Source organism: Amphiura filiformis, chromosome 3 (genome assembly GCF_039555335.1).
Source record: "Amphiura filiformis chromosome 3, Afil_fr2py, whole genome shotgun sequence".
In the NCBI taxonomy this organism is placed as follows: Eukaryota; Metazoa; Echinodermata; class Ophiuroidea; order Amphilepidida; family Amphiuridae; genus Amphiura; species Amphiura filiformis.
Window position 1 is genome coordinate 63,477,047 of NC_092630.1, and position 25,723 is coordinate 63,502,769.

General features: G+C 37.4%; 1 protein-coding gene and 1 pseudogene across 1 annotated transcript; one reads left to right on the forward strand and one right to left on the reverse strand.

Moving 5' to 3' along the window:
* Window positions 1-74: 74 nt before the first annotated feature.
* Window positions 75-22,984, forward strand: LOC140148929 (alpha-aminoadipic semialdehyde synthase, mitochondrial-like; annotated as a pseudogene).
* LOC140147747 (integrase/recombinase xerD homolog) lies at window positions 1,210-5,490 on the reverse strand. The gene is given in 7 exon segments (XM_072169506.1): window positions 1,210-1,369; window positions 1,371-1,532; window positions 1,534-1,880; window positions 1,883-2,201; window positions 3,424-3,529; window positions 4,681-4,846; window positions 5,320-5,490. Coding segments are annotated over 4 exon segments (939 nt in total). The 5' UTR covers window positions 2,168-2,201; window positions 3,424-3,529; window positions 4,681-4,846; window positions 5,320-5,490; the 3' UTR covers window positions 1,210-1,224.
* Window positions 22,985-25,723: the final 2,739 nt, after the last annotated feature.

Genomic DNA, 25,723 nt, shown 5'->3' on the forward strand with positions numbered 1-25,723 from the left:
ACCTTTTTGACTTTTGTCCCTGGCCAGGCCTACAGGCTGTTAATTGACTTAGACAAAGCGTGTAGTACACCGTCGAGAGCGGTGTTTGCCAAAAAAAAAAAAAAAAAACCCTCAAAACTGGCATTGTACGCCAGAACGTTTCTGATAAATAGTAAGTTTACTTTTATTAAGGTTGGAGAGTGCAGATTAAGGATATTAAAGCTTAACCCTATATTCATGTACATACCAGCTATAACATAGATGTATGAGTAAGCTTATCAAAATATCATTCATTCATATTCTGGAATTTCTGTCATACATGTACATGTCTATTATTTTCTCTTTCTCGCATGCTCAGCCGAAAATAAATGATTTTCTATTTAACTCATCGCTCCTTTTGCGCACATATATACAACATAACACACCGACCTTATGGTCCTTAGGGGAACACCGGACTGCACGATTTAATTCAGTAGTTGGCTCGCTTGATGAGGGCGGTATGATGCTCATGGTTCCAGTGAACACCAGCACATACATGACCCGATGGTATACTTACTTATTCCAAAGTTAAGCCCTTTCCACTCACCACCTCCCACCTCTTCATTTTCCAAAAATCCTACGCATAGGGGCCTACAGGCTACAGCTCCTTCTTCATCTTAAGTTTTCTTGTTGCGATCCTCCAATTCCACTGAAACTGAAAAGAATAACTCCGCAAAAACTTGTAAGTTATAAGTTTTTGTAATAAAAATAAATTCAACGGCGTAGCCAGCGACTGAAGTCTGTGATGTGCAAACGGTCAATGACTGCTACCTACCATTCTTGCCACTCCCACCCTCCGATCTCAATAGAATTTCCCGCCATACATTTGCATATGCAAAATACAACTTTCGACCAATAGAAAATTAGCATTATTTTCTCTTTCGCGCATGCTCAGCCGAAAATAAATTATTTTCTATTTAACTCATCGCTCCTTTTGCGCACATATATACAACATAACACACCGACCTTATGGTCCTTAGGGGAACACCGGACTGCACGACGAATTCAGTAGTGGCCCTTAGTCAATACTAAAGAACGGGCAAAGGAAGCAATAATATAGACTTTCATATTTAATATACATCATTTTACGTTAGATCTCATACCGGGATCTCATATTTACAAATTCATTGAATAAAGGCCTACAATTTTCACATCTTTAAGTATAATAGGCAAAACATTATTCCTGTCATATTATAACGCTGCATTTTATATACCTAAATTCATAGATACCAGGAGTTTGTTGGACATAGTCTCCTTCACGTACCTGTCCTTAGAAGAATCGGACTTCCAACGTCCATGACGTTTAAACAACCTGTCAGGTACTCCGAAGGCTGCCGCTGCCGATGCACCCCGCACGCAAACTATGCACTCCGAACTTGCTAGCATCTAAACCAATCTCGCCCAATGCCTCCTTGAGTATCTCTCTACAAGTTGAGTAAGATAATTTTCTGGAACGTACAACATATTTGTTTTGAGATTTGAGCATAGTAATTGATGTGAATAGATATTGAGATAGGGCCTACATGTATATCTAAATCGACCAAACCTGCGCACTCCATATATCTCTTAAGCATAGCAACTGGGCATGTACTCTTACCTGTCGCACCAATTATAACCCATGCTCCCTCTCTCAGTTGATCCGTCTTACTCTTTTCTATAAAGATTTTTACATGTGAATCACACAACTCTATGTCGCAAACCTTAATATTCGACAATTCATCATACCGCAGAAAACCTGCGTATGCTACAAGCATCATGGTACACAATCTCAAATCCTTTACATTGTCTTGATTAAACTTATCAATAATAGAACGTAAATTGTCTGCTGTGATAGGCTCCTTTCTATTATCAGCTGGCTTTGCTATAACAAACGTTTCAGACCATCCATTAACAGCTGTAAAAACCGCGTTTCACATGGATTATTCATACATGTTTTTGGACAACAATTAAAATGCCACTTAATTGTGAAAAATGCCGTTTCTATCCTGCTATAAGGAGCATTGTCGTTGAACATATGAATAAAATACCTTGCAATATCCTCGTGTACAGCTTCTTTAGAGTTAACTTTATTCAGTCTACACCAGACTTCCCAAGTTGCAATGGCATGCTTATACTTCTTGACTGTGCTTTCAGCCCTCGAAGCATCCATAACGTGAGCTATTGTATTTCGGAATGCATTCTCTCTGCAATAAAAATTAGGAAAACACACGTCCGTCCATCCATCCAATATTTATCTTATTACTGGTATATCCATTACCAAATTCATTTCTTGCATATATTGCATATTTTATTAAACTAGGCCTATGCCTACAAAATTCCAGTGAATATTGATTACATTTGACATCAGTTCCAGTGAACTATAATGCATTAAACAAAAAACGCTCGTATATACATAAAAGCCCCTTGATCTTGGGCCATTAAAGCTCCAGTGAGTAATATAACAGGCCTACTCATTCCAGTGAATTTAAATTCTGATAAATTAAACATCAGACTTCTGCTCCAGTGAGCTATACATAAAACAAAAACACTCGTATATATTTACATAGCTCCCGTGAGCTATATAATATCTAGCTCCAGTGAGCTATTTCTTAGCTCCAGTGAGCTATATCCAAGCTCCAATGAGCTATATAATTATATCTTAGCTCCAGTGAGCATAATATCCCATAAACTTCAGAATTACCTTCTTCCGTCCAATCTTACACAAATTACTTCACTAGTGAATTCTGCTGAGCCAAATATAGATTTCTTATTTCTACCTTGAACAAATATAAAAGCGGGGTCAGAAAACCTGATCACTTTTACAGCTATTTTGGCAAACTCACTATCCTTAGAGAACAGGACAGGCCAGAACGGTGCCGATGGCCAGTGGGGAATAACAAGCGATGCTTGTGCTTTACAAACTTTCACATGTTTAACGGCGGCTTGACCAACAAGAGATATGGGTGGGACCAACCAATTGTTCTCCCCTGCCCATGAAATAGCAAAAGCGTCTACCTGGCTAGTATTGTGACACCAGAATTTAGAATTAAACGATCTTAACTTTGCATTCTGATTATCTGCAAAACGGTCAACAGAATGTGGACCCCATTAAAGAATCCATAAAATTGAAGAAAGTCTGGGAAACTCCCCAATCATCAAAATCTATCTCCCTGCTTAGAGAATCTGCTAGGGTGTTCTCTTCTCTCGGAACCCATTGAACATGGAGATCTATATTCTCCTCTCTGCAAAAAGATGCTATATCGATACTTAATGTATGTAGATCCAATTTCATGCTTCCTTTCTTGATCACAGCTGCAACACCCATATTATCAGAGAAAACTTTCACACACTTGCCTTGTAATCTAGGAACAAACGCTCTCAGCGCTAAATCCACGCCTTTCAATTCCCTCCATGTGGAGCTCTTACCGATTTCTTGTTCCGACCAACTCTGATTAAACATGATTATACTATCATCCTGTCCCCTTGTCCATGCTCCGCAGCCACTATGGCTGGCATCTGAATACAGTAATACCTGTGGTAACGAATATTCAAACACATATCTGTTATTCATATTTCTTAGGTTCGTTCTCCAGAAAAACAATTCTTCAATAATAGGGCTATCCCCTGGAACCTTGAATATCTTATCCCAGTGTGTCTGATGATCACAAATCGTCATGATCGAAAATCTAGTTCTTAGCTGTGCAACGTGTCCACATACTGGTATCAGAGATATAATTCTCCCTACAAACTCAGCTAACTGGCGAGCTGTAATATAAGGTAGCTTACCCTTCAGACCATCAATACATGTGATGATGTTATTCACTCTTCTCTCTATTACTTTCAACAAACCTTTCTCTGTATCCCAGGTAAGTCCCAGCCAATCAATCCTCTGTGATGGCGTCCAGACGGACTTCTCTGAATTAGGAACCAATCCAGCTTTCAAAAGATCCTGTTTGACAGAACTAGCAATCATTTCACATGCACTATATGATGGTGCAGTGCACCAACCGTCATCTAAATACACTACAATAAAGTATCCCTTGTCTCTCCAATGCTTAACCAAAGGTCGAATAATTTTGGTGAAGACCCTAGGAGCAGAAGTCAAACCGAAGGGTAAGACTCTAAACTCAAAGTACCTTAAACCTGTCCCAAAATCCCACGCAAAACTGAGATATTTACATTGATCTGGATAAATGTCTACATGTATGTGGTGATACCCAGATTTCAAATCAAATGAAAACATATAATTGTTCTTCTTAAAGTAAAGTAACGCATCAGACCAATCTTCGAAATGAATTTTCGTTTTCCAAACGTGATTGTTGATGCAACGAAGATCTAAAATTAGCCTCTTCTTCCCTGAACTTTGAATAGAAACTGAAAGAGGGTTTATAATGTCAGGCGGTAAAAATAATTCAACAACTAAATTCTTCGATAATAGATCATTAACGGCTTCGAAACAAAATCAGAATTGTCACGGGCTGATTTATTGTTCCTGAAAACTGCTGGCTCAGGAGTATTGTAAAGCGGGATCACATAACCAAATTCAATAACTCGGAGAATGTCATCAGGCGCCCAATCTCCTTCCAGAATGCGATGTTCGCCTTCATTCTTCCTCGAACTATAGGTTCAGCATTGCCTTGCTCGTATTCGTAAAAATTGTTCAAAAAGAAATCAAAATCGTACCTAAAATCAGTGTCCCCAGCCGAAAGAACATGTTGTAACTTCACCAATCCTCTGTTTGGCCCGGCCGAAAAAATATCTGAAGTTGAATGACCCGCTTCTTGACCTGCACTAAGTCCGGGTGAAAAAATACCTGCTGTATTTGAAGTCATAGACCCATAAGATGGAGCTATATAAAATGTATAAAATTAAACTTATATATAACAAACGCCCGGAACAAACGGTACTTTCGTTAACTTGTATTACAACACATCCATATTAGGATTACATAAAAAACATTGATTTCTCTCCACCCAGAAAACAATCATTTAACCACGTCGGTTATTCACCTAACCAACCAACTATAACACAAAAACTCCAAACTCGGGTTTATAGATCGGTTACATAATTATTATTCATTCAACAAAACTAGTCATACGACGTATAAATCACAAACTGCTTAAACCCGCTTACACGGACCCGTGCATACACAATAAAGAAACAAAAATTCCTATAAAACGATCGTCACTCACACGTTCAACTATGACAAACCCGATTGGGAATTTCATTATTATATTATCACGCGTTTCACTCGCTCGATTCTTTAATTCACAAACACATCAAACATAAAACAACTACCAATTTTATTAAATATGTGCCTACCTGCACATTTATCAGCTTTACTGGCCTTGTTTGAAGTCTGGCTTGAATTGTCTAATTGCTTGACAATTATACTGCCAGTGCCCCTTTTCTCCACACCTGAAGCATTGGTCAGTAGGTTTGGGAACTCCCCTCCTTGAAGTATTAAAGGTGACGCCGCTTCCTGAATACGGGTATCTATTCTGTTGAGACCTTTCTTAGACTTTCTTTCTTTTGTTGACACGGCTCTAATAGCCGCCTTGATTCTCTTTTCATCATCTGAATTATCTGCTAACTCCTCCGCCTTATATTCATCTACCACCTTCCAACTTTCGTTCTTGTCTGCCAATTTTATATGCTTATTTCTGGTTTTGATTTCTTCTAGACCAGCCCTTAGCTCTGCCTTTGCAAAGGGAATATCACCTTTCTCTAACTTTTCTAACGCCCTGTCTATTCTCTCTTTCACCTGTACGTTGAATTCGACTGAAGCTTGTTGCCTCTGAACTTGAACTGAGCCTTGGCAGACTCTCTCGCTGATTCAAGCACTTGATTCTTAGTTGAACTTAATGCGTCGTCAATATACTCTCTGACGCCACCTACTTCAGCTTTAATAATATCTGAAATACTCTGTAAAGTTAAAACTTGAATAGGTTGTACTTCACCTTCTTCTTGTTGAACTTGACCTGCTATTCCTGCAGCTTGTCCCTCTCTGTTCGACATAATCAAACTCGAAAAATCCAAAAAATCACAAAGTTCTTGAAGAACACTATATCAAAATTGAAGCGGAACGGCGTAGCCAGCGACTGAAGTCTGTGATGTGCAAGCGGTCAATGACTGCTACCTACCATTCTTGCCACTCCCACCCCTCCGATCTCAATAGAATTTCCCGCCATACATTTGCATATGCAAAATACAACTTTCGACCAATAGAAAATTAGCATGTCATATTCATCATGTTCATGCCTAGCCTAGACTCGCTTGCCAGTCTTGTGTACGCCGTTTGTACACTGAGACTGGCTTATGCCATTTTGTGTGTCAATGGGATTTACACACTTAACGTAAATGCGCAGCTCAAACATTTCAACATTTTTTTTTGCAATTCAGTCAATTTATATGAAATTGGTACTCACATAAAAACACATATATCTGATCTCCAAATCATAGTTATCTTATTCAATGTATCCAAGTAAATTAAACTTGGAATTTCTGATACTTAAAAGATAATTTCCAAGCCGTCAACCTCCTGACGTCCGACGAGCGTGATCGGTGGTGAAACAATGCAAGTCATGAGATGACCCACCTCATTTACAGCCGGTTTCTGTCGTCAAGTCGTGTTCGCGATACAGCCACGTTGCACAAGTGAGGTCGAGACTAATTGGTGACGTCGATAACAACGAGTAAACAAAATGGCTGGGAGAACTGAGAAAGTCGTGTTTTAAAAAAAATATTTCATCGTGACGATCAGAAACCTCAAAAAACTTTTTTTGACCGCGCTTCCCTAGCAGAAATTCTATACAGCAAGAAGTGTATCAAAAGTGTATCAAAGTGTATTAAAACTGTATCAAACGGCAATTTGATACAGTTTTGATATACAAAGGTGTATTGAAAATGTATCAACTGAAAATATAGGGTATCAAAACTGTATCAAATACCACCTAACTGTATCAAAAATGTATCAAAAGTGTATCAAATTTGAACTTAGTTAATTTTGGCCATGCTTGTGGTGTATCAAAAGTGTATCAAAGTGGACTTTGCAGTTTTTCAGTGTATGTAAAGTGTATCAAAATGAACTTTTTGGTGCTAGATGTATATCAAAAGTGTCTCGGACATATCAAATTGGACTTAGTCAAATTCTGGCTGCATACAGTGTATCAAAAGTGTATTAAATTGGACTTTGCCTGTTTTTTAGTGTATGTAAAGTGTATCAAATTGAACTTAGTTAATTTTTGGTGCCTAGAGGTATATCAAAAGTGTATCAAATTGGACTTGGTCAAATTCTGGCTGCCTACAGTGTATCAAAAGCGTATTAAATTGGACTTAGTTTATTTTGGTATATCAAAAGTGTATCAAATTGTGCTTTCATAAACTGACCTTTTGTAGTGTATCAAAACTGTATCAATAACTGATCACATGTCTAGATAATGACTCATCATTTTCAAATTTGTCCATGTGGCATGCATGCAGTTAACACCAGGATTTGCATTTGGAAATGTACTGTATTTTAGAGCAAATTATGGTGTTTTATTTATCATGATGAAGATACAAGCATGCTTGTAGACTGCACATTAGGTTACAATGTAGTTGTAATCAGGGACTGTGATTAAAGAGGAAATATCTGACTTTGTTCTGATAAGGTAAGCTTACTATATATTATATATAGGGCCTCTATGTATGTATTAAGCATGAATATAGCACATGCCTGTATAGTAGATCTTTTTGTTATTGGTAGCCTTTTTGTCTAGGGTAACAACTTCAGTGACAAGCACTGCTTTCCAAGCAGGCCCTCTGATGTATGTATGTTCCATTTTGGTTGGGTTTTGCTTCTTTTTTGCAATACTTTCTCACACATTTATCATATTGCGTTGTAATTTTGAATGTTGATAGGGGAAAGTGCATTGAGCTGAGCTGCTCCGTGATGGGGGAAAGTGCTAGAGGTCAGCATTGGCAGTAGAGGGCAGTGTTGAATTTGAGCTTGATTAGACTAATTTCAAAATTTGACCGTTGACCCCTTCACTTTGGGGTCATTAATGTTTGCAAATATGTTTAGATCATGTAAGGATAATTCTTGTTGAATTTTGAAATTTGAAAAACTGTATCAAAAGTGTATAAAAAGCTGTATCAAAAGTGTATAAAAACTGTATCAAAAGTGTATAAAAAACTGTATCAAAAGTGTATCAAAAAACTATCAAAAGTGTATCAAAAAACTATCAAAAGTATATCAAAAAACTGTCAAAAGTGTATAAAAACTGTATCAAAAGTGTATCAAAAAACTATATCAAAAGTGTATCAAATGGCATGTATCAAAAATAGGGCGGTCCCGCTGGCCAGCATTAGAATTGGAACGCTGATTTGATACAGTGACATATTTGATACACTTTTGATATAATTATGTATAAAATGTATATAAAATGAAAGGATAAGAATTTCAATTTCAATTTGATACAGTTTAAATTGGAACACTGATTTCATACAGTGACATATTTGATACACTTTTGATATAATTATGTATGAAATGTGTATGAAATGGAAGGATCAAAATTTCAATGCTAATTTGATACAGTTTAAATTGGAACGCTGATTTGATACAGTAACATATTCGATACACTTTTGATATAAATTATGTATGAAATGTGTATGAAATGAAAGGATAAAAATTTCAACACTAATTTGATACAGTTTAAATTGGAACCCTGATTTGATACAGTTACATATTTCATACACTTTTGATATAATTATGTATGAAATGTGTATGAAATGAAAGGATAAAAATTTCAACACTAATTTGATACAGTTTAAATTGGAACCCTGATTTGATACAGTTACATATTTCATACACTTTTGATATAATTATGTATGAAATGTGTATGAAATGAAAGGATAAAAATTTCAACGCTAATTTGATACAGTTTAAATTGGAACCCTGATTTCATACAGTGACATATTTGATACACTTTTGATATAATTATGTATGAAATGTGTATGAAATGGAAGGATCAAAATTTCAATGCTAATTTGATACAGTTTAAATTGGAGCGCTGATTTGATACAGTAACATATTCGATACACTTTTGATATAAATTATGTATGAAATGTGTATGAAATGAAAGGATAAAAATTTCAAAACTAATTTGATACAGTTTAAATTGGAACCCTGATTTGATACAGTTACATATTTGATACACTTTTGATATAATTATGTATCAAAAATGTATGAAATGAAAGGATACATTTCATTTGATACTTTTTTGATACATTATCTTGGCATTTGATACACTTTTGATATGTATAAAATGTGTATGCAATGTTAATTTGATACAGTTTTGATACATAAAAGTGTATGAAATGAGGGTTCCAATTCAAATACTTTTTATTTCATACATTTTTCATACGTATCAAAAGTGGTGTATCAAAAGTGTATCAAATTTCAGCCAGGGTTGATATGCTAACGATATCCCGAAGTACTCACACCTCCGTCACTACGATTTCCACTGTCCTTCTCCGTATGAAGGTCTGAGACTCCTGAGCATATCTGGTCCAGGGTACACATAAAATACTACTTTTTCTCATAAATACCACTTACTACCATTCCTCATGTGAAGATGACACTTAAACAAAACATATTTGGTGCATGTTTATAAATTTTGAGCACATTTGAGGATGTAAAAGACCAGACTTGTGACTGTTATCGTCGCCGTGTTTTGAATTCTTCCTATAAATAGATGCCGTCAGTGTGACATCATCACCGCGATGTGAGTTCACGGTGCCCCGTTTTTACGTATGTACGGCATTCATGGCCCTAGTGAGGAAGGAACAGGGCCATGATGTTTTGGGCTAATTCATGCCATTCATGCCAATAAATTTAACAAATTGATGCATCAGTGCATTTAGCTATCATTTCCTTCGGAAGGGGGTGGTCTAGTGCAGGGATCTATACAGGGATTTTGTTGAATTGAGTGGATCACTGTATAGGCATTTTATATTGAAAATACATGTTACCCATGTTGTACCACGCAATTGAATAACAGACTGAGACTGGCACTACACAGTGCCGCTGCCCTTTAGGGGTGGTGCAATAATTATGTGTACCCCGGGTGGTGAATTATGGGGGGCAAAGATTTTTGGCAGGCCAAAAGGGGGGGGCAAGCATTTTTGGCAGGTCGAAAGGGGGGTCAAGCAATTTTGGCAGGTCAAAAGGGGGACAGCGATTTTTGGCACAGATATTTTGGGCATCGTTTCTATATTACTCTCTAAAAAGGTGTAGGAACACATTAGGAATACGTTCAAATATGCAATATTTTCCTGCTCGCTATGCCCGCATTATATGATAAGACAATTTAAGGTTATAGATTAGGGTTCCCCATAATCTTAGTGTGCAAGGAAGGGGCAAAGATTTTTTGGCACATCGAAAGGGGGGGGAGAGGTTTTTTGGCACGCCGAAAGGGGGGGGCAAAGATTTTTTTTTTTTTTTCGAAAGGGGGGGCAAGCGATTTTTGGCAGACCCGCGGGGGTACATATAATTATTGCACAGCGATGGTTACCACAATACCAGTTGTTCTTGTCTATGTACATTGGCAATCAGAGCCTACAAAACATGGCACACATATCATGACAATGGAAATTGACACAAATTTTACGGTAAAAGCAGTCATACCTAGAAAGGATCAAATTCAAATTGAGAAAATATTTGACTAAAAATTTCTAGGTATGACTTGTTGTACTAGGGTTCCCAAATATGTCGGTGACCGCTATTTTTATGACCCCCCTATCGTGGGCTAAATTTTATACCCCCCATTGGGTCAAAAAAATTATGCCACCCCCCCCCCCCCCTTCCGCCTACACTCAGTCTCAGGTCAGGGCAAATTTATTCATTGCCGGAACAAGAGCGTGGAGCGCACCAAACCTTTAGAGCAAAGAAAGTGCGCGGAGTGCATTCAAATTTTGATCGTAAGTGTAAAGAAGGTGCGTGGAGCATAATATAACGTAAGATTGCATGCACAGCACATGAAAATTTTGAGTCACCAGCCCTTAATAATTCTATAACCCCCCAATTTTGGGTCTTGAAAAATTATAACCCCAGGTACATACACAGGATTTGGTTTTGACCAGGGGCTGAAATAAGGGGAGGGTTGTCAAATGATATATAATAAAAAATGGCCACGAAGCGTCCATCGCGTTGTGCTTGCGTGACACATACAAATGTAGAGGGGTCTGAGAAGTGAGAAACTTTTACAAAATGAAGTCCTAATTGAAGCCATTTGGTGGACCATTTTGCTAATATTATTGTTTGAATTTTTGTTTGAAAAAGCCGAAAATTCAATTTGCAAAATTTTAAATGTGGTCCACTGGTCTTTTTGATGCATAGAATTGAGACTCACGATTACTATTTAAGCATGCATGGATTTGTGACAAAATGTTATAGGGCTCTGCATATCAGCGGGCCCACAGTAATTTCCATAGGCCTTTGGGCCGAGAATCCACCTTCAATCAATGCCTAAACTAATCACAGGCCTTTATAGGCCTATTAGTTATTATACTCATGATCGACCCGACTGTGCGTTGTAGGCATGCGCCTACATGCGCCTACTTTAATTACCACGGTTACATGCAATAATTTAACTTTTCTCTTCACTTTTTCTCCTTTTCCCCTTTCTCTTCTCTCCTTTCCTCTCCTCTCATTTTTGCAAATTTTAAATGGGGCGTGCCCCCCACGTACGTGCCTGAACCCCCCTATTTTTTGTCTAAAAATTCTATGACCCCCCCCTCCCCCCAATCAGCAAGAGGAAATCGGCTGGCAACGCGAGGAACAAGGGAACAAAACAATAAAAATATAAAAGAGATTAAAAGACAACAATCGGAAACAGTGGAAACAATTAAAACAGACAATAATAAGAAATACATTTTTTTAAATATCTTCATTGGACATGGAAACAGGGAACAAGGCAAATAAAAAAAAAGTGATACCCTGATTGAAGAGTTTTACATAAAAGAGGACATTTAGAGCTTTCAGAAATTTATCAATCGCTGAAAACAAAATCAAAAGAATTTTAAGGGGGTACTACGCCCATTGCATTGTACAAAAAGTGGTACACAAAATGCAAAAAAAGTGCAATGGGTGTAGTACCTCCTTAAAACTTTTTCAATATCTCAGTATTAGCGATTGTGTCACATATTGCAATTCACTTATGTAGACTGTGAACAAAATGTAATTGAAGTGTAACTAACATCAGTAACACAATTTGCTTGGTATTTCTATTGTAGGTCAACTTGGGTAAGAAACTGTAGACCCAAACCTGGAAGAAAATGAGTTCAGACAAAAAGGTATTAGCTATCCGTCGGGAGGACTATGGTACGTTGTGGGAGAGAAGAGCACCTTTGAATCCTACACAAGTGAAGACTTTGGTGCAAGATGGAGTTAAAGTGATTGTTCAACCCAGCAGTAAGAGAGCATATCCAATGCAGGTACATGTATGGAGTACTGGTATGCAGATAAACAAAAATTGTTATGCCAGTGAAATTAGATGAGTCAACCAAACATTTTAGATTTTTTGCTTGTCAAAACCAAGTGAATATTTACTCACAACAATATTTAGTCCTGCATGTTGGAGGCCCGGGGTTGGAGGACTTCATCAGGTATGACTGATTTGGTCATCTGATCCACTGTCCCAGTTTATGAGTGGTTTCCGGTGTTCCTTAGTCTCTCTTGCAGAAGTCTTTGTAAAGCTCAAGCTTAAAGATGCAAACTATCGTTTGATAACTCTGGAGATACACTATGTGCTCTGCATGAATGACAAGCCAAAATGGTGGATTTACCATAGTGTTATACACTGGGCAATTTTGAATCCCTTTGATTAAAGCGTAACTGAAAAGAAGTATACAAACTGGTATGACTAAATGTGTTTCCCTTTTTTCACTCCTTCAAAATAAAATGTAAAAAATAGCCTTCTTAAATTTTATCATTATTGCCACAGTTTATAAGACACATAATTAGTTTTTCTGATATTGCCATGTAATTTACAGGAATATCTAGATGCTGGAGCCTGTTCCTCAGATGATCTTACAGAGGCATCACTGATTCTTGGTGTCAAACAAGTGCCTATTACACAGCTAATGGAGAAGAAGACATACTGTTTCTTTTCACACACCATCAAGGCCCAGTCAGAAAACATGCCACTGCTTGATGCTCTTTTAGAAAAGGTAGGTAAACAAATGTCTCAGTTCTGTCAGGGTTTCAGGTATACCAGATTTCAGAATCCAAAATTACCCAAGACTTTTCTTGACCTTGCAGTATATGCTATAATAGTAGGTTCCTATTTAGGTTGCAGGTTATGCAGGTGTTTATTTCACTAAACTCGGGTAACTGTTCGTAAGTTATGAATACCCTTTTACTAGACGTAACTTTACTAAGGGCCACTATAGTATATCCCTACTTACGAAGGGTACCGATCATAAGCCATTTTAATGAAATTGATTTTACAATGCTTCATAAGTTACAATTGATTTTTAGACTGACATAGCTTTGTAAAGTTAGTGAAATGGACCTAGCCTGTTGTAGGTCTTAGGTGCAAGTGTAGAAATAATACATAGTATATTGGATTCGAACCTCTGCCCACCTGCTACTATTCATTCATACAAAGTGACTCCAGTATAATATTTGAGAAACATTTCTTCCAAAAGTATAAAGCAAATGTCTTGTAAAAATAATGATGATGATGATGTTGATCATGGTGATGACAATGATGATGTTGGTTTGTTGTTGATATTTTCAAATAATCAACTTCTCCATTCTCAACTTCTAGAATGTGCGCCTCATAGATTATGAAAAGATGGTTGATGACAAAGGTTTTCGCATCGTAGGTTTCAGTCACATGGCTGGTATAGCTGGTACAATTAACATCTTACATGGTATGGGCATGAGGCTGCTTGCATTGGGCTTCCATACACCATTAATGGTAAATATTACAAACTTGTAGTGTTTTATTGTGTACAATTGGAGATAAATAACAAAGTGTGCTGTTTGATACAGATACTTTTATTGTACTTCAGAAAGATAACATATTAATTATTGTATACTGACAAATGAGTGAATGTCATCAAGTAGTTGTAAACAGAGTTTGGAAATAAATTTAATACTGGCACTTACATTTTGCAACCAGTCCAGCAGGTCAGTTGCCTGATAAAGTCTGGTGGTTCCAGATGCAATGTAGCAAAGTTGCAAAAAGTACATACTGACCTGACCCTAACAATCTTCTCTAAAGTAAGAGGGTATTTCAGCAGTCAAGTTAGCTCAATCGATAAGGTGTTCTACTATGGGTCGAGAGTAAGCTTGAAATTCCCCTGGACAAGGAACATACTGCTAATTGTCTTGTTGTAACCCTTGCAAACCTTAGGGAGCTGATCCTGGCTGCGAAGGTCAATTGTAGAATGTCTAAGGTGTGCGCTTCTAAGTTGCAAGTTCCTGTGATGCTGTTCAATGGTTTGTGGAATGATATGGGGCCGTATTGGTTAGCGAGGCTTGAGAATCAACATCTAGACATTGTGCCTGTACGTAGCGGACTATAAATTACTGCACTTTTTTTGTTCAGTGCTCTTATGTTGTAATATAATTCTGCACACTCTTGTAATACCATTTATATAGTATATAGCTCCACCACATAACTACCCAAATATGGCTGCAGCAAAAGAAGCAGTACGGAAGGCTGGTAGAGAAATAGCCAATGGTGCCATGCCAGCAGCCTTGGGAACTCTAACATTTGCCCTGATGGGGGCAGGAAGAGTATCAAAGGTTAGTCTTATGTCATTCAAAAATATGTTGAAGAATGATTTAATAAATGAAATAAATTCTACAATGGAATAACTTAAAGTTTAGGTTTTATATTGTGAAATTATGTTATGTAGCATGCGCATGATAAAAATCAGGGTGTCTTTTTTCAATATATGTGACAGGATCTGGTCCATGGGGGCCAAAGGAGGCATTTTTGAAAATTGAGTTACTGCAATTATTACATTATACATACAATAGTCTATCATTTACTGAAAACATCAAAGGGGTCAGTCCATATCAAATCAACCAGGGGTCCCCAGGTGACCCTCACAGATTTTGATGAAATTCCATCAGAATAATCTTTTATGGGCACAATGAACCCATACAAAAAATTGGCCTCATAGGCCATGTCGTTTTTGAGAAATGGCCATTTGAAGTTTGGTCTGGACCCCCCCCTTTTGGCACTCATGCGAGTGTCATTGGTGATTTTACCAACCGTAGCTCATAACTTCTTGTTCTGAACAGATATAAAGCTGCAATGTTGCACTCTAGCTAACCTTATGTCATATTTTCAGAATCTGGATCTAAATTTCAGATATCTGCTTTCCGTTTAAAGTTATGATCATCCAATGTTGGTCATTTATTCAACCGCAACTGTGTTTTTGTCATTTTGGGGGTCCCCTGGTGCCAAAAATATGTGATCATATGACTCAAATGTCATAGATACATTGTCTATGGGTACATATCTGAGCCCACAAGCAAGTTTGAGCAAATCAAATCATTAATGGAGGAATGGGCGGCATTCGAAGTTTGGTTCGGGTGAAAATTTGCCGGAGACCCCCCTCTTTCTGACCAATGGTTGACCTTGTTGACAGTTGAAACATGAATTGAAATTTACAGCCATGAAACATACTTATGAGACCTACCTAGGTTCTCGTGATATTAAAACTCCAGTGAAATTTTAGGCCTGAAATATGTTTAAATTAGATATGGAAAAAAACCCATGATAATTTGTGGTTACCACTCCAGAAGTTGTATACTGAACCAATAGGATGCAATTGAACTCAAATCGTGGTATAAAATTGTTTGGTTGATGGGCCTCAATATGAGGTAGAAAAAACACTATGTTACAATGGACTACAGTCTGGTCATGTTCCTTTAAAGTGGTCTTACATATAACTATACAAAGTACTTGAACTAACCACAATACTGACTCTTGTCATAAGAATCACAATGTTCATGTGGTAATGTTTCTTTGTGACAGGGAGCTCAAGAAGTGATGGCAGAGTTACCAGTTGAGTATGTGAAACCACAAGATCTCAAGAAAGTTGCCCAAAATGGAGGTATGATGCTGCATGATAGTTCCTAGTGAAGTTTACTAGAATGGAAAATGTAATGTCTAATAAAATAAGAGTATGGGTATTTGTAATAGACATCAAGTTATTTTCAAGGTAAAACTTGTGAGGCCAGTAAAATTTGGCTTAGGTAGGTATCCAGTCAAATTAAATGGGTAGTTTTAGATGTATGTTAAATGTAGCCTTAGGGTCGATTTATCTTTTCAGTTCGGGAGCTCTATTGTTCAGAAACTAAAATGCAAGGGATTATGTGAGTTGATCTGTAATTTGAATTCATTGAAGTTTGAAGTACCAATCAGCTTAATATTTCAATAGAGGTGGATACATGCTGTCAATCAAGGCAGGATAAGACAAGATTATATTTATAGCACACACACACAGTGTGTGGGACACCTGTGTTTTTAGTGGTCTAGTGCTCCTCTCGCTTTTATGTCCTCCAATACCTATAATAGGCCTTTGATGTCGTTAAAGTGGTTCACATTTATGTGAGAATTTGGCAATTTGAATGAAAAGGTCTCCTCGTTTCTGTAAAAACGTTGAAAAGCAGCCCTTAAATCACAAAAGGTCTGCTTTTGAGCCAATCGCACCCCAATAAATCCTGGCTTAGGGCCTGTGTCGCCCTTCCCTCCTGACTTTTATGTATCAATATAGCACACCCTATTTCACTTCCTCCCTCCCCCCTCCAAATCAGTATCCCCTCTCCCTCCTCGGCAATCTCTCCTCTCATGTTCTTCTTTTTCTAGTCTTTCCATCTCTCCCTCTCATCTCTTTCTCCCTCGCCCCTCCCCTCACTTGTTCAGTCTGTCAGTCTCAAGTACCTCCCCCTCCCTTTTTGTGAAATTTATAACTTTGATCAATGCCTGATAAAACTCAGCTCCGCAAAAATAAACATTTAGAATATTAACTCTAGTCTCGCATATAGGCCCAACCAATAATCAGATTAGCAATTGCCATTGTTAGGAATGAATAGAATAAATTATCTTCACTCCAATGCAATTCTTTTGTATTGCATTTCAATATAGCATGATAACCAAATTGCCACTTGCACACCTCATTGGGAGATATTTGGCTATTTCATACGCTCGTTTCATCGCCAATATGAAAGACTTTTGCTTATAACTTGGCAACATGGTCAGTATATATTTATATACACCAAACGCAAGTCAACTGAAGCCGTACAAATTATCGCGAATTTACAACCATAAAATTTAGACACTTCTTTTGTCTAGATTGGCACCAACCCTCTCATCTCACGTTTTCATATCAGAAATTAACATAACTCACCAAACCGAAAACAGAAATTGTTTTCGTTCAAATTTTCAGTGAGCAACAAAAGACTAGAATAAAAGGATTGTTCACACATACATTGCTAACACTTCAAAATAACAATGAGATCCGAAACCGATAACTGAAACAGGAACCGAAACTGAAAAGATAAAACGAACCTTAGGCATACATCTCCAACGGCAAATAACTTTATTCCACTCGCCACAAATAAAGACTGTTTTAAATTCAGCTTTATACCAAGAACTGTGGTAGATAGGAACTCTTTTTCCAGCAGCCTAGCCACAATCCCGAATAAGGAATACTTCAAGAGGCAGTTAAAGAATATCTCAAGTCAACAACAGCAAGAAAATAACTCCAATCAAAAGTATGAATACATGCACCTAGCAATGACTGCCAACAAAAACTGTTTTCAATTAGCTGTCACAAATAAGTTTAGTTATTGTAGATTAAACAGAGATGTACTGGGGGCACATCCACTAGTAGGCCCTCATGTTTCAAACATATGACAAAAACCTACTTTGTGGGAATATGCCAAGCCTACTCCCTATTCCAGAAAAATACAGCACTAATTCAAAAGATGTTGTTAGCATGTGTGTGAAATTTTGGGAGGAATGGCCAAGAAAAGAGAGTTTAATATAGCCCAAACATTGACATTCCTACCTTTAACTGTGACTTGCAGATTTATTTTGTCATTAGTCTACCCTATTTAGTCTATCCTTCAAAGGAGCCTGAAATTGAGACCCTAAACACTGTCCTCAAGGTCAGTGATGTTGAATGAAATCCCTACATGTACCCTTTCCCTCAAATTTGTGCTCAAGGATGGTAACACATTGGGTTTGAGTGACCCTCAGGACATTATTCGAGCCCAATTTGATGCACCCAAGCAAAATAAGTCTTGCTCGATCGACATCTTCGCATGATAACAAAAACAATCTGCTTGATGTAAAAAGCTTGGAAGGTTACGGTGTTTTTTTTAATCTTTCATAAATAAATTTTATGCTAATAGGTCACATCAAATGCAGTGGATTTATTGGATGCCTCTAACTTATGCAGAGTATCTTGTAAAAATTCATCTTTCTCATAACTTTTCCTCGTACAATTCAATGCAGATCTCAAGAAAATCTATGTGAGTGTTGTTGATGCACCAGATCATCTTGTCCGAGATGATGGAAGGGCTTTCACATTTGAAGAATATTTCAAAGAACCACAGCTCTACAAGTCCATATTTAGTAAAGAGGTATGTAAATGAATTAATCTTTATTTCCTTAATCAAATCAAGCAAAATACATTGAAATTAGACATCAAAATATAAAGCATAATGCATAGGCAATTATGGAGGAGATGGCCGAAAGGCCAATAATAAGGCCAGCGTTGACCATCCCCTAATTATTTAAAATAACAAAAAACAAGAAAATATTAAGACTATCAGACAAGAAAATAATCAGGGCTCCAAGAATTAGTTATAAAATGAGATAAGACGCAATTTATATTGATGCATGTTACATCATTTTATAACTAATGTGTCAATCTCTTGCTTTCAGTTTGCACCATGGGTGTCATGCATCATCAATGGCGTATTGTGGAGTTACAACCACCCAAGAAGCCTGACCACAACAGATGTCAAGACACTGACCAGTAAGGATGCAAACCAACACCCTAGTCTTCCACACAGACTGGTAGCCATATGTGATATCACAGCAGACCCTGGGGGGCTCAATAGAATTCCTTACAGATTGTACATCAATAGAACAACCATTTCAGTTGTATGATCCCAACACTGGCACCTTCAAAGATATGAAGTATGTATATCCAGGATATATTATGAGGTTTTATTAACACTTAAATGTGAATAGCTGAATAATCTTGTTATTCCATGATTTTGATGTACTATTAATGATTCCCTAAATCAGAAAATCTAAAAATATTTCAAATTAGTTTTTTGATTTTTGTAAAGAGAACATATTCTGCAAGTGATCCAAAAGTGACCTTAAGGATAACATTTTTACATTTTAGTCAATGTTGAAGGTTGCTGTGCAATATGGGCACTTGCTTCAACATGCAATTGAATGCAGCTTCATAATGTTCCAGCATTGCTGTTTTCTTCCTTTTTAGCAATTTTTCATATGTACAAAATATCTCTTCTAGACTCTGATGCATATGGGTAATTGAATGAGGAACAATGTGCCATTTGAGGTGTGCAATCGTCTGCATCCGTAGCCTCCCTGTGGGTGCGTAGTCATAGATGAGTGGTAGGAACGCAGGTGTTTATCATGATGTGTTCAATCAATTGCCTATTCCAGTATAAGCTGTTCCTACAAATTGTAAAAATTGTAATATTTTTGAGTGGATTACTGATCTTATGCCTATGTTAGCCATTGTGGCAAGCGGCATGACGTTTTAAGCCAATATAAGAAACCTTGGTTGTGTCAGTTTGTCTGCAATGCATGCATGTGAAAAACACTCAGTGACAGTTACATGCTTATATGAAACAAGCATTATAGTGCCTTTAGGGTGCACATCTGTAAATGCTTTTCCATTGACTGACTGAAACATCATTTCTAGCCTTGAGAGCTTCGCAGCATTTCAGATCTTACATTTTCTACAACTTGAAGGTCAGACAAAGACGGATATTGCAGAATAACAGCAGGGACATTGCAGACTACATGTAGAACACCTATAATAATAGGATATGCATCAAATGGCAGCTCCAAAAATAGCTTGGTGTGTCTGAAATACACCACATTTTGAAAGCTTAGCCAAATCTTTTTAAAAAGTCAGATCCTGCTCATTTTTGGTAGTCAATCTAATTACAGGCTTGAATTAGGTATAAACATTAATCAGGGCCTAATCAGTTGTTTTCAAGCCTTTTCTTATGTATTTCTGTAAGTAACAGGCCACTTTTCCACTTCTGAAACATTAAAACAAAGGGTATCAGGGAATTCTATTCTTTACGGATGTGCACAAATGAGACTCTACATTTTCAACATTAAAAAATGGCAACCTGGCATGGATCATTTTGTTCACTCCCACTTGCTATTTACAATTATTGTACTAGTTGTAACAGGGATTTGTGACTTTATGATATATATGCCTATAGATTGCTACAATAATAACACAAACAAAAATGCAATCTAGTCACATTTAACAGCCCAACCAGTCTTTGTCAAAGACCAATATACTTTGAAATAAGAATTTGTCACTACATTGTATATCTGACTGAAAGATGTGATGATCTCCTTATACTCATAACTCGCATGTTTTCTCTTACCTCTTTGCCTGTCCCTAGGTATTCTGGAGATGGAGTATTAATTTGCTCAGTGAGTAACATGCCATCACAGTTGCCTCATGATTCAACAGATAGTTTTGGAAACATGCTGTCACCTCTCATCTCTGATATGGTAGGTGATTTAACTTGGCTGTTTACTGCATACATTTGATTCACAGTTAACTTTAAAAGTGAAAAAAAAATAATTCGAACTTGTTTGACTTTTTTTTTTTAAAGCCACAATTACGTAAGATCAATGCACTTTTAAAGAAAGTCATTACCACTGGTCCAAGACACACCTTATAAGTCATTTAGCATATATAAATAACCATCACAGCTAGGTTCAGCTCCCCAAGTTTGTACTAGGTAGACGGAACAATTAGCAGTAAGTTATGTTGAACCCATTGCATTATTTGGCAGCAGAGGTCCAGGCATGTATACAGCAGATATAATTACTTCTCAATAAAGTTGAAAGTTTGGCTCTAACCGCAATTCACATTATTTCCTCACAGCTAACATCCGATGCAAATAAGCCACTGGAAGATGAAAAGTCTCTAAACAGTGTCAAATCAGTAAGTGCTTTATCATACAATTCTTATTCAATGGGTGCGTCTTGTAAAGAATTCACGTAATTTGATTGGTTTTCTGGTGTATAATATCTCACAATAGTTGATAGTGATATTAGTCAGAGCTAGCGCCGCCACGCAACGGCAATGCATGCTTGTTGCTCCTCAATGATCGCTAGCGATAATGCGTTCGCGTAATACACGTCGCGAGAACTAAGAACGCGATTCGGCGGCTTAGATGTTCGTGATGGTTTCGTTCATTTAAAACAACGGGGATGTCCTGACAAAAGCAACTTTATTTTTTTCTGAAAAAAGGCAGCTTTTCTCGCAAAAATTACATTAAAACTGAATAAGAATGAGAATAACAGATAGGATTTTGTCTTTTGCCTATCCAATATCGTGTCATAATGGATGGGGTGGCCAATATCGTAGTGGATACGGCTGCGCCGGCATCCACTACTCAAAATATTGGCCACCCCATCCATTATGACACGATATTGGATAGGCAAAAGACAAAATCCTATCTTTTATTCTCTAAGTATATTATTCATAGAATGCACTAGCCTAGAGTGTGCCAAGAAAATAATCAAATTTGGAAAAAATAGTGGAATTTATTGCATTTAAGTTATTCATCCATCATCCTGAATGTCCATATTTGAGATGAAACACTGCAAAAGCAATGTAATTTGTTTTTACACTCACTTTTATAAACATTTCAAAAGAGTCTAAAAATATTTTAAAATGGGAATAACCATTGTTTTACAGATTATAGTCCAGTAGGATGGCTCTGCAGCAAATATATTTAGATATTTTTAGATGTTACATATACCGTAACCACTCGGGTATAAGCCCACCTTCGGCTATAAGCCCACCCCCTATTTTTCAAACCATTCAGGGAACAAGGGTGTACTCTGGTATAAGCCCAGTAGTCATTTTGGCTAAGTTTTTAAATCATATCAATGCTTTTCTTTCACATTTAAGAACAAATATTTAAAAAATATCAGTTAAAAATTAACATTCCATACTTAAAATTTTAAAAAATTGAAAAAGATGATAGTAATTACTGATACATTGGCCATATACAAATGGGGACGATTTTTCTTATTTTTAAATTTAACTACTAGCCCCTCCTCGGTTATAAGCCCACCCCCATTTTTGAAGTGATATTGCCCATCTAGGGGGGTGGGCTTATACCCGAGTGGTTACGGTAATTTCTTTTAAACACAAAAAAAGCATTGAGTGCAGAAAATGTCACTGCAAAAGTTCCAACACGATGAACAGATCATGCATGATCTACTAGCATATGATACAACTTAATTAGACCATAAAGGAAATAGGAGAAACAATTAAAATGACAGAAAAGAAAATCAAATAGGGGGAAAGCACTTCACTGGGCATATAGATTTTTTGTCTAAGTTTGAGGTTGGTTTTCCATGCCTTTGAATTCACATCAGAAACTTGTGCTAATTTCTTTCATTTGTTTTTGCAGGCAATCATTGTTTCCAATGGAAAGTTGACCCCACCATTTGAGTACATTGCAAAGCTTAGGAAGGAGAATGAACAAAAGTCTTAGAGGTGTGCTACATTGAGGAACAAATAAAGATGATAATCAGAACATAAAGTGGGTGTGGAAAAAGAGGTATTTTTTAAACAAAAATGTGTTCCCATCATTTCTTACAATGTATTTTATTAAATAAATATTCCTTTTGTGTCCAATCTGGTGATATTATAGTTATTCATTCCATATATCGTCAGTCCGTATTCCATAGTGGCGTATAGTGCTTGGCGCCGTGAATAAACAACTTTTCGAGAAAATCGGGTTTGAAGAAATGCCAATTTAAAATCGAGTTGTGTAAATCAGACATTCATTATATTTTGTAAATGATGTGAAATTTCTGTAGTAAACTAAATAGATTTTATTGTTATATATTTTTCAAAAGAAATAAATACATACTATTGCTGGCAAACTGACAATAAAACTATACGTCACTATGGAAAAGCGAACAAAACGCACGCAATACCCTAACCTTACGTTAACCGTATGCCGCCTCGGTCGCTGTGTAATCCCTATGGCGTTACTTTTCGTCGTTCGTATTCCATAGTGGCGTATAGGTCCGATACACGTACGCCACTATGACATACGATGTTCATTTTTGCCGATATTTCATAATTATAAAATGTGTATAAAAAGTGGCGATGGTCGATACGCCACTATGGAATACAAAAATGTCACTTTGTAACTATATCGCATACATTTAATTAATTAATTACTAATTAATTAGCTAATTATGACTGATGAGACTTAGAAAAAATGAAAGAGAACATCATTAAAAACATATGTGCCAATTTTCAAAAAAATGACCAAAAATCACTATACGCCACTATGGAATACAGCCGACGATATGTGACATGATAAAGGGGAATGAGTCGCATGTCGGCCCTGGTCAAAAATGAGTTTTACACATGTTTCTAAAGAAGATATTTAGAGCTTTCAGAAACTGAAAACCCCATGTTGATACGACATTTCTTTGTGAAGTTACATCAATTTATCAATCGCTGAAAACAATATAAAACAAAAGAATTTTAACACTTTCTTTGCCGATATCTCTGAATCAATATTAGCGACATCCGACTCATTTCCCTTGATCGTGTCACATATTGTCACCCTAATAGAGGCCCTTTTGGAAAGCAGTACTTTGTTCACTGATCAAGGCTACCCTCTGTAAGGCTGTCTGATATAACAACAATTATTTTCTTATTCAATATTGGATCTGCCTGGCTTTGTGTTGAATGTTATAAATAAATGAAATTGTGTATTTTTGTTCCAGTGAAGTTGAGTTTTCTGCTCAGCTCAACTCTCTATTACCATGTGCATTTACACTATCTTCCAGAGAAGTATGGCACTCTTGCACTGATTGATGCGAGTGCCTTGTTAATGAGCAATATATGCGGAGCTTTCATGAGTGCTGCCCTGCGCTGACCAACACTGACACATAATTTCAGTCAATCAGATTACTTCTCTTTGTTGTTATGATTGTCAGATGTTTGAATCGGCCAATCATGGCCCTACTTGCATGTTAATGCTGTGTATGCTCTCAAAATGTAAACAAGTGCTGTTCTTCTCTGCCAGCAAATGTACTCAAGTCATTAATAACTAATCATGTTTCATAATCAGTTATAAATTCATATCTATTTACTTGACCCACCCACCAATCAGTTCCATTCGAGTGAGAGAGATGTTAGGAATCACCCCATAGACATTGTGTGTGTTGATGCCTCAACACTCCTCTCAATGAAGTGGAACTGGTGGGTAGGTAGAGTATCTAATTACTGGATACACCCACCAATCAGTTCCACTTGAGTGAGAGAGATGTTTTGGAATCACCCCATAGACATTGTGTGTGTTGATGCCTCAACACTCCTCTCAATGAAGTGGAACCGGTGGGTAGGTAGAGTATCTAATTACTGGATACACCCACCAATCAGTTCCACTTGAGTGAGAGAGATGTTTTGGAATCACCCCATAGACACTGTGTGTGTTGATGCCTCAACACTCCTCTCAATGAAGTGGAACCGGTGGGTGGGTAGCGTATCTAATTACTGGATACACCCACCAATCAGTTCCACTTGAGTGAGAGAGATGTTAGGTACCACCCCATAGACATTGTGTGTGTTGATGCCTCAACACTCCTCTCAATGAAGTGGAACCGGTGGGTAGGTAGAGTATCTAATTACTGGATACACCCACCAATCAGTTCCACTTGAGTGAGAGAGATGTTAGGTACCACCCCATAGACATTGTGTGTGATGATGCCTCAACACTCCTCTCAATCAAGTGGAACTGGTGGGTAGGTAGAGTATCTAATTACTGGATACACCCACCAATCAGTTCCACTTGAGTGAGAGAGATGTTTTGGAATCACCCCATAGACATTGTGTGTGTTGATGCCTCAACACTCCTCTCAATGAAGTGGAACCGGTGGGTAGGTAGAGTATCTAATTACTGGATACACCCACCAATCAGTTCCACTTGAGTGAGAGAGATGTTTTGGAATCACCCCATAGACACTGTGTGTGTTGATGCCTCAACACTCCTCTCAATGAAGTGGAACCGGTGGGTAGGTAGAGTATCTAATTACTGGATACACCCACCAATCAGTTCCACTTGAGTGAGAGAGATGTTAGGTACCACCCCATAGACATTGTGTGTGTTGATGCCTCAACACTCCTCTCAATGAAGTGGAACCGGTGGGTAGGTAGAGTATCTAATTACTGGATACACCCACCAATCAGTTCCACTTGAGTGAGAGAGATGTTAGGTACCACCCCATAGACATTGTGTGTGATGATGCCTCAACACTCCTCTCAATCAAGTGGAACCGGTGGGTAGGTAGAGTATCTAATTACTGGATACATCCACCAATCAGTTCCACTTGAGTGAGACAGATGTTAGGTACCACCCCATAGAAATTGT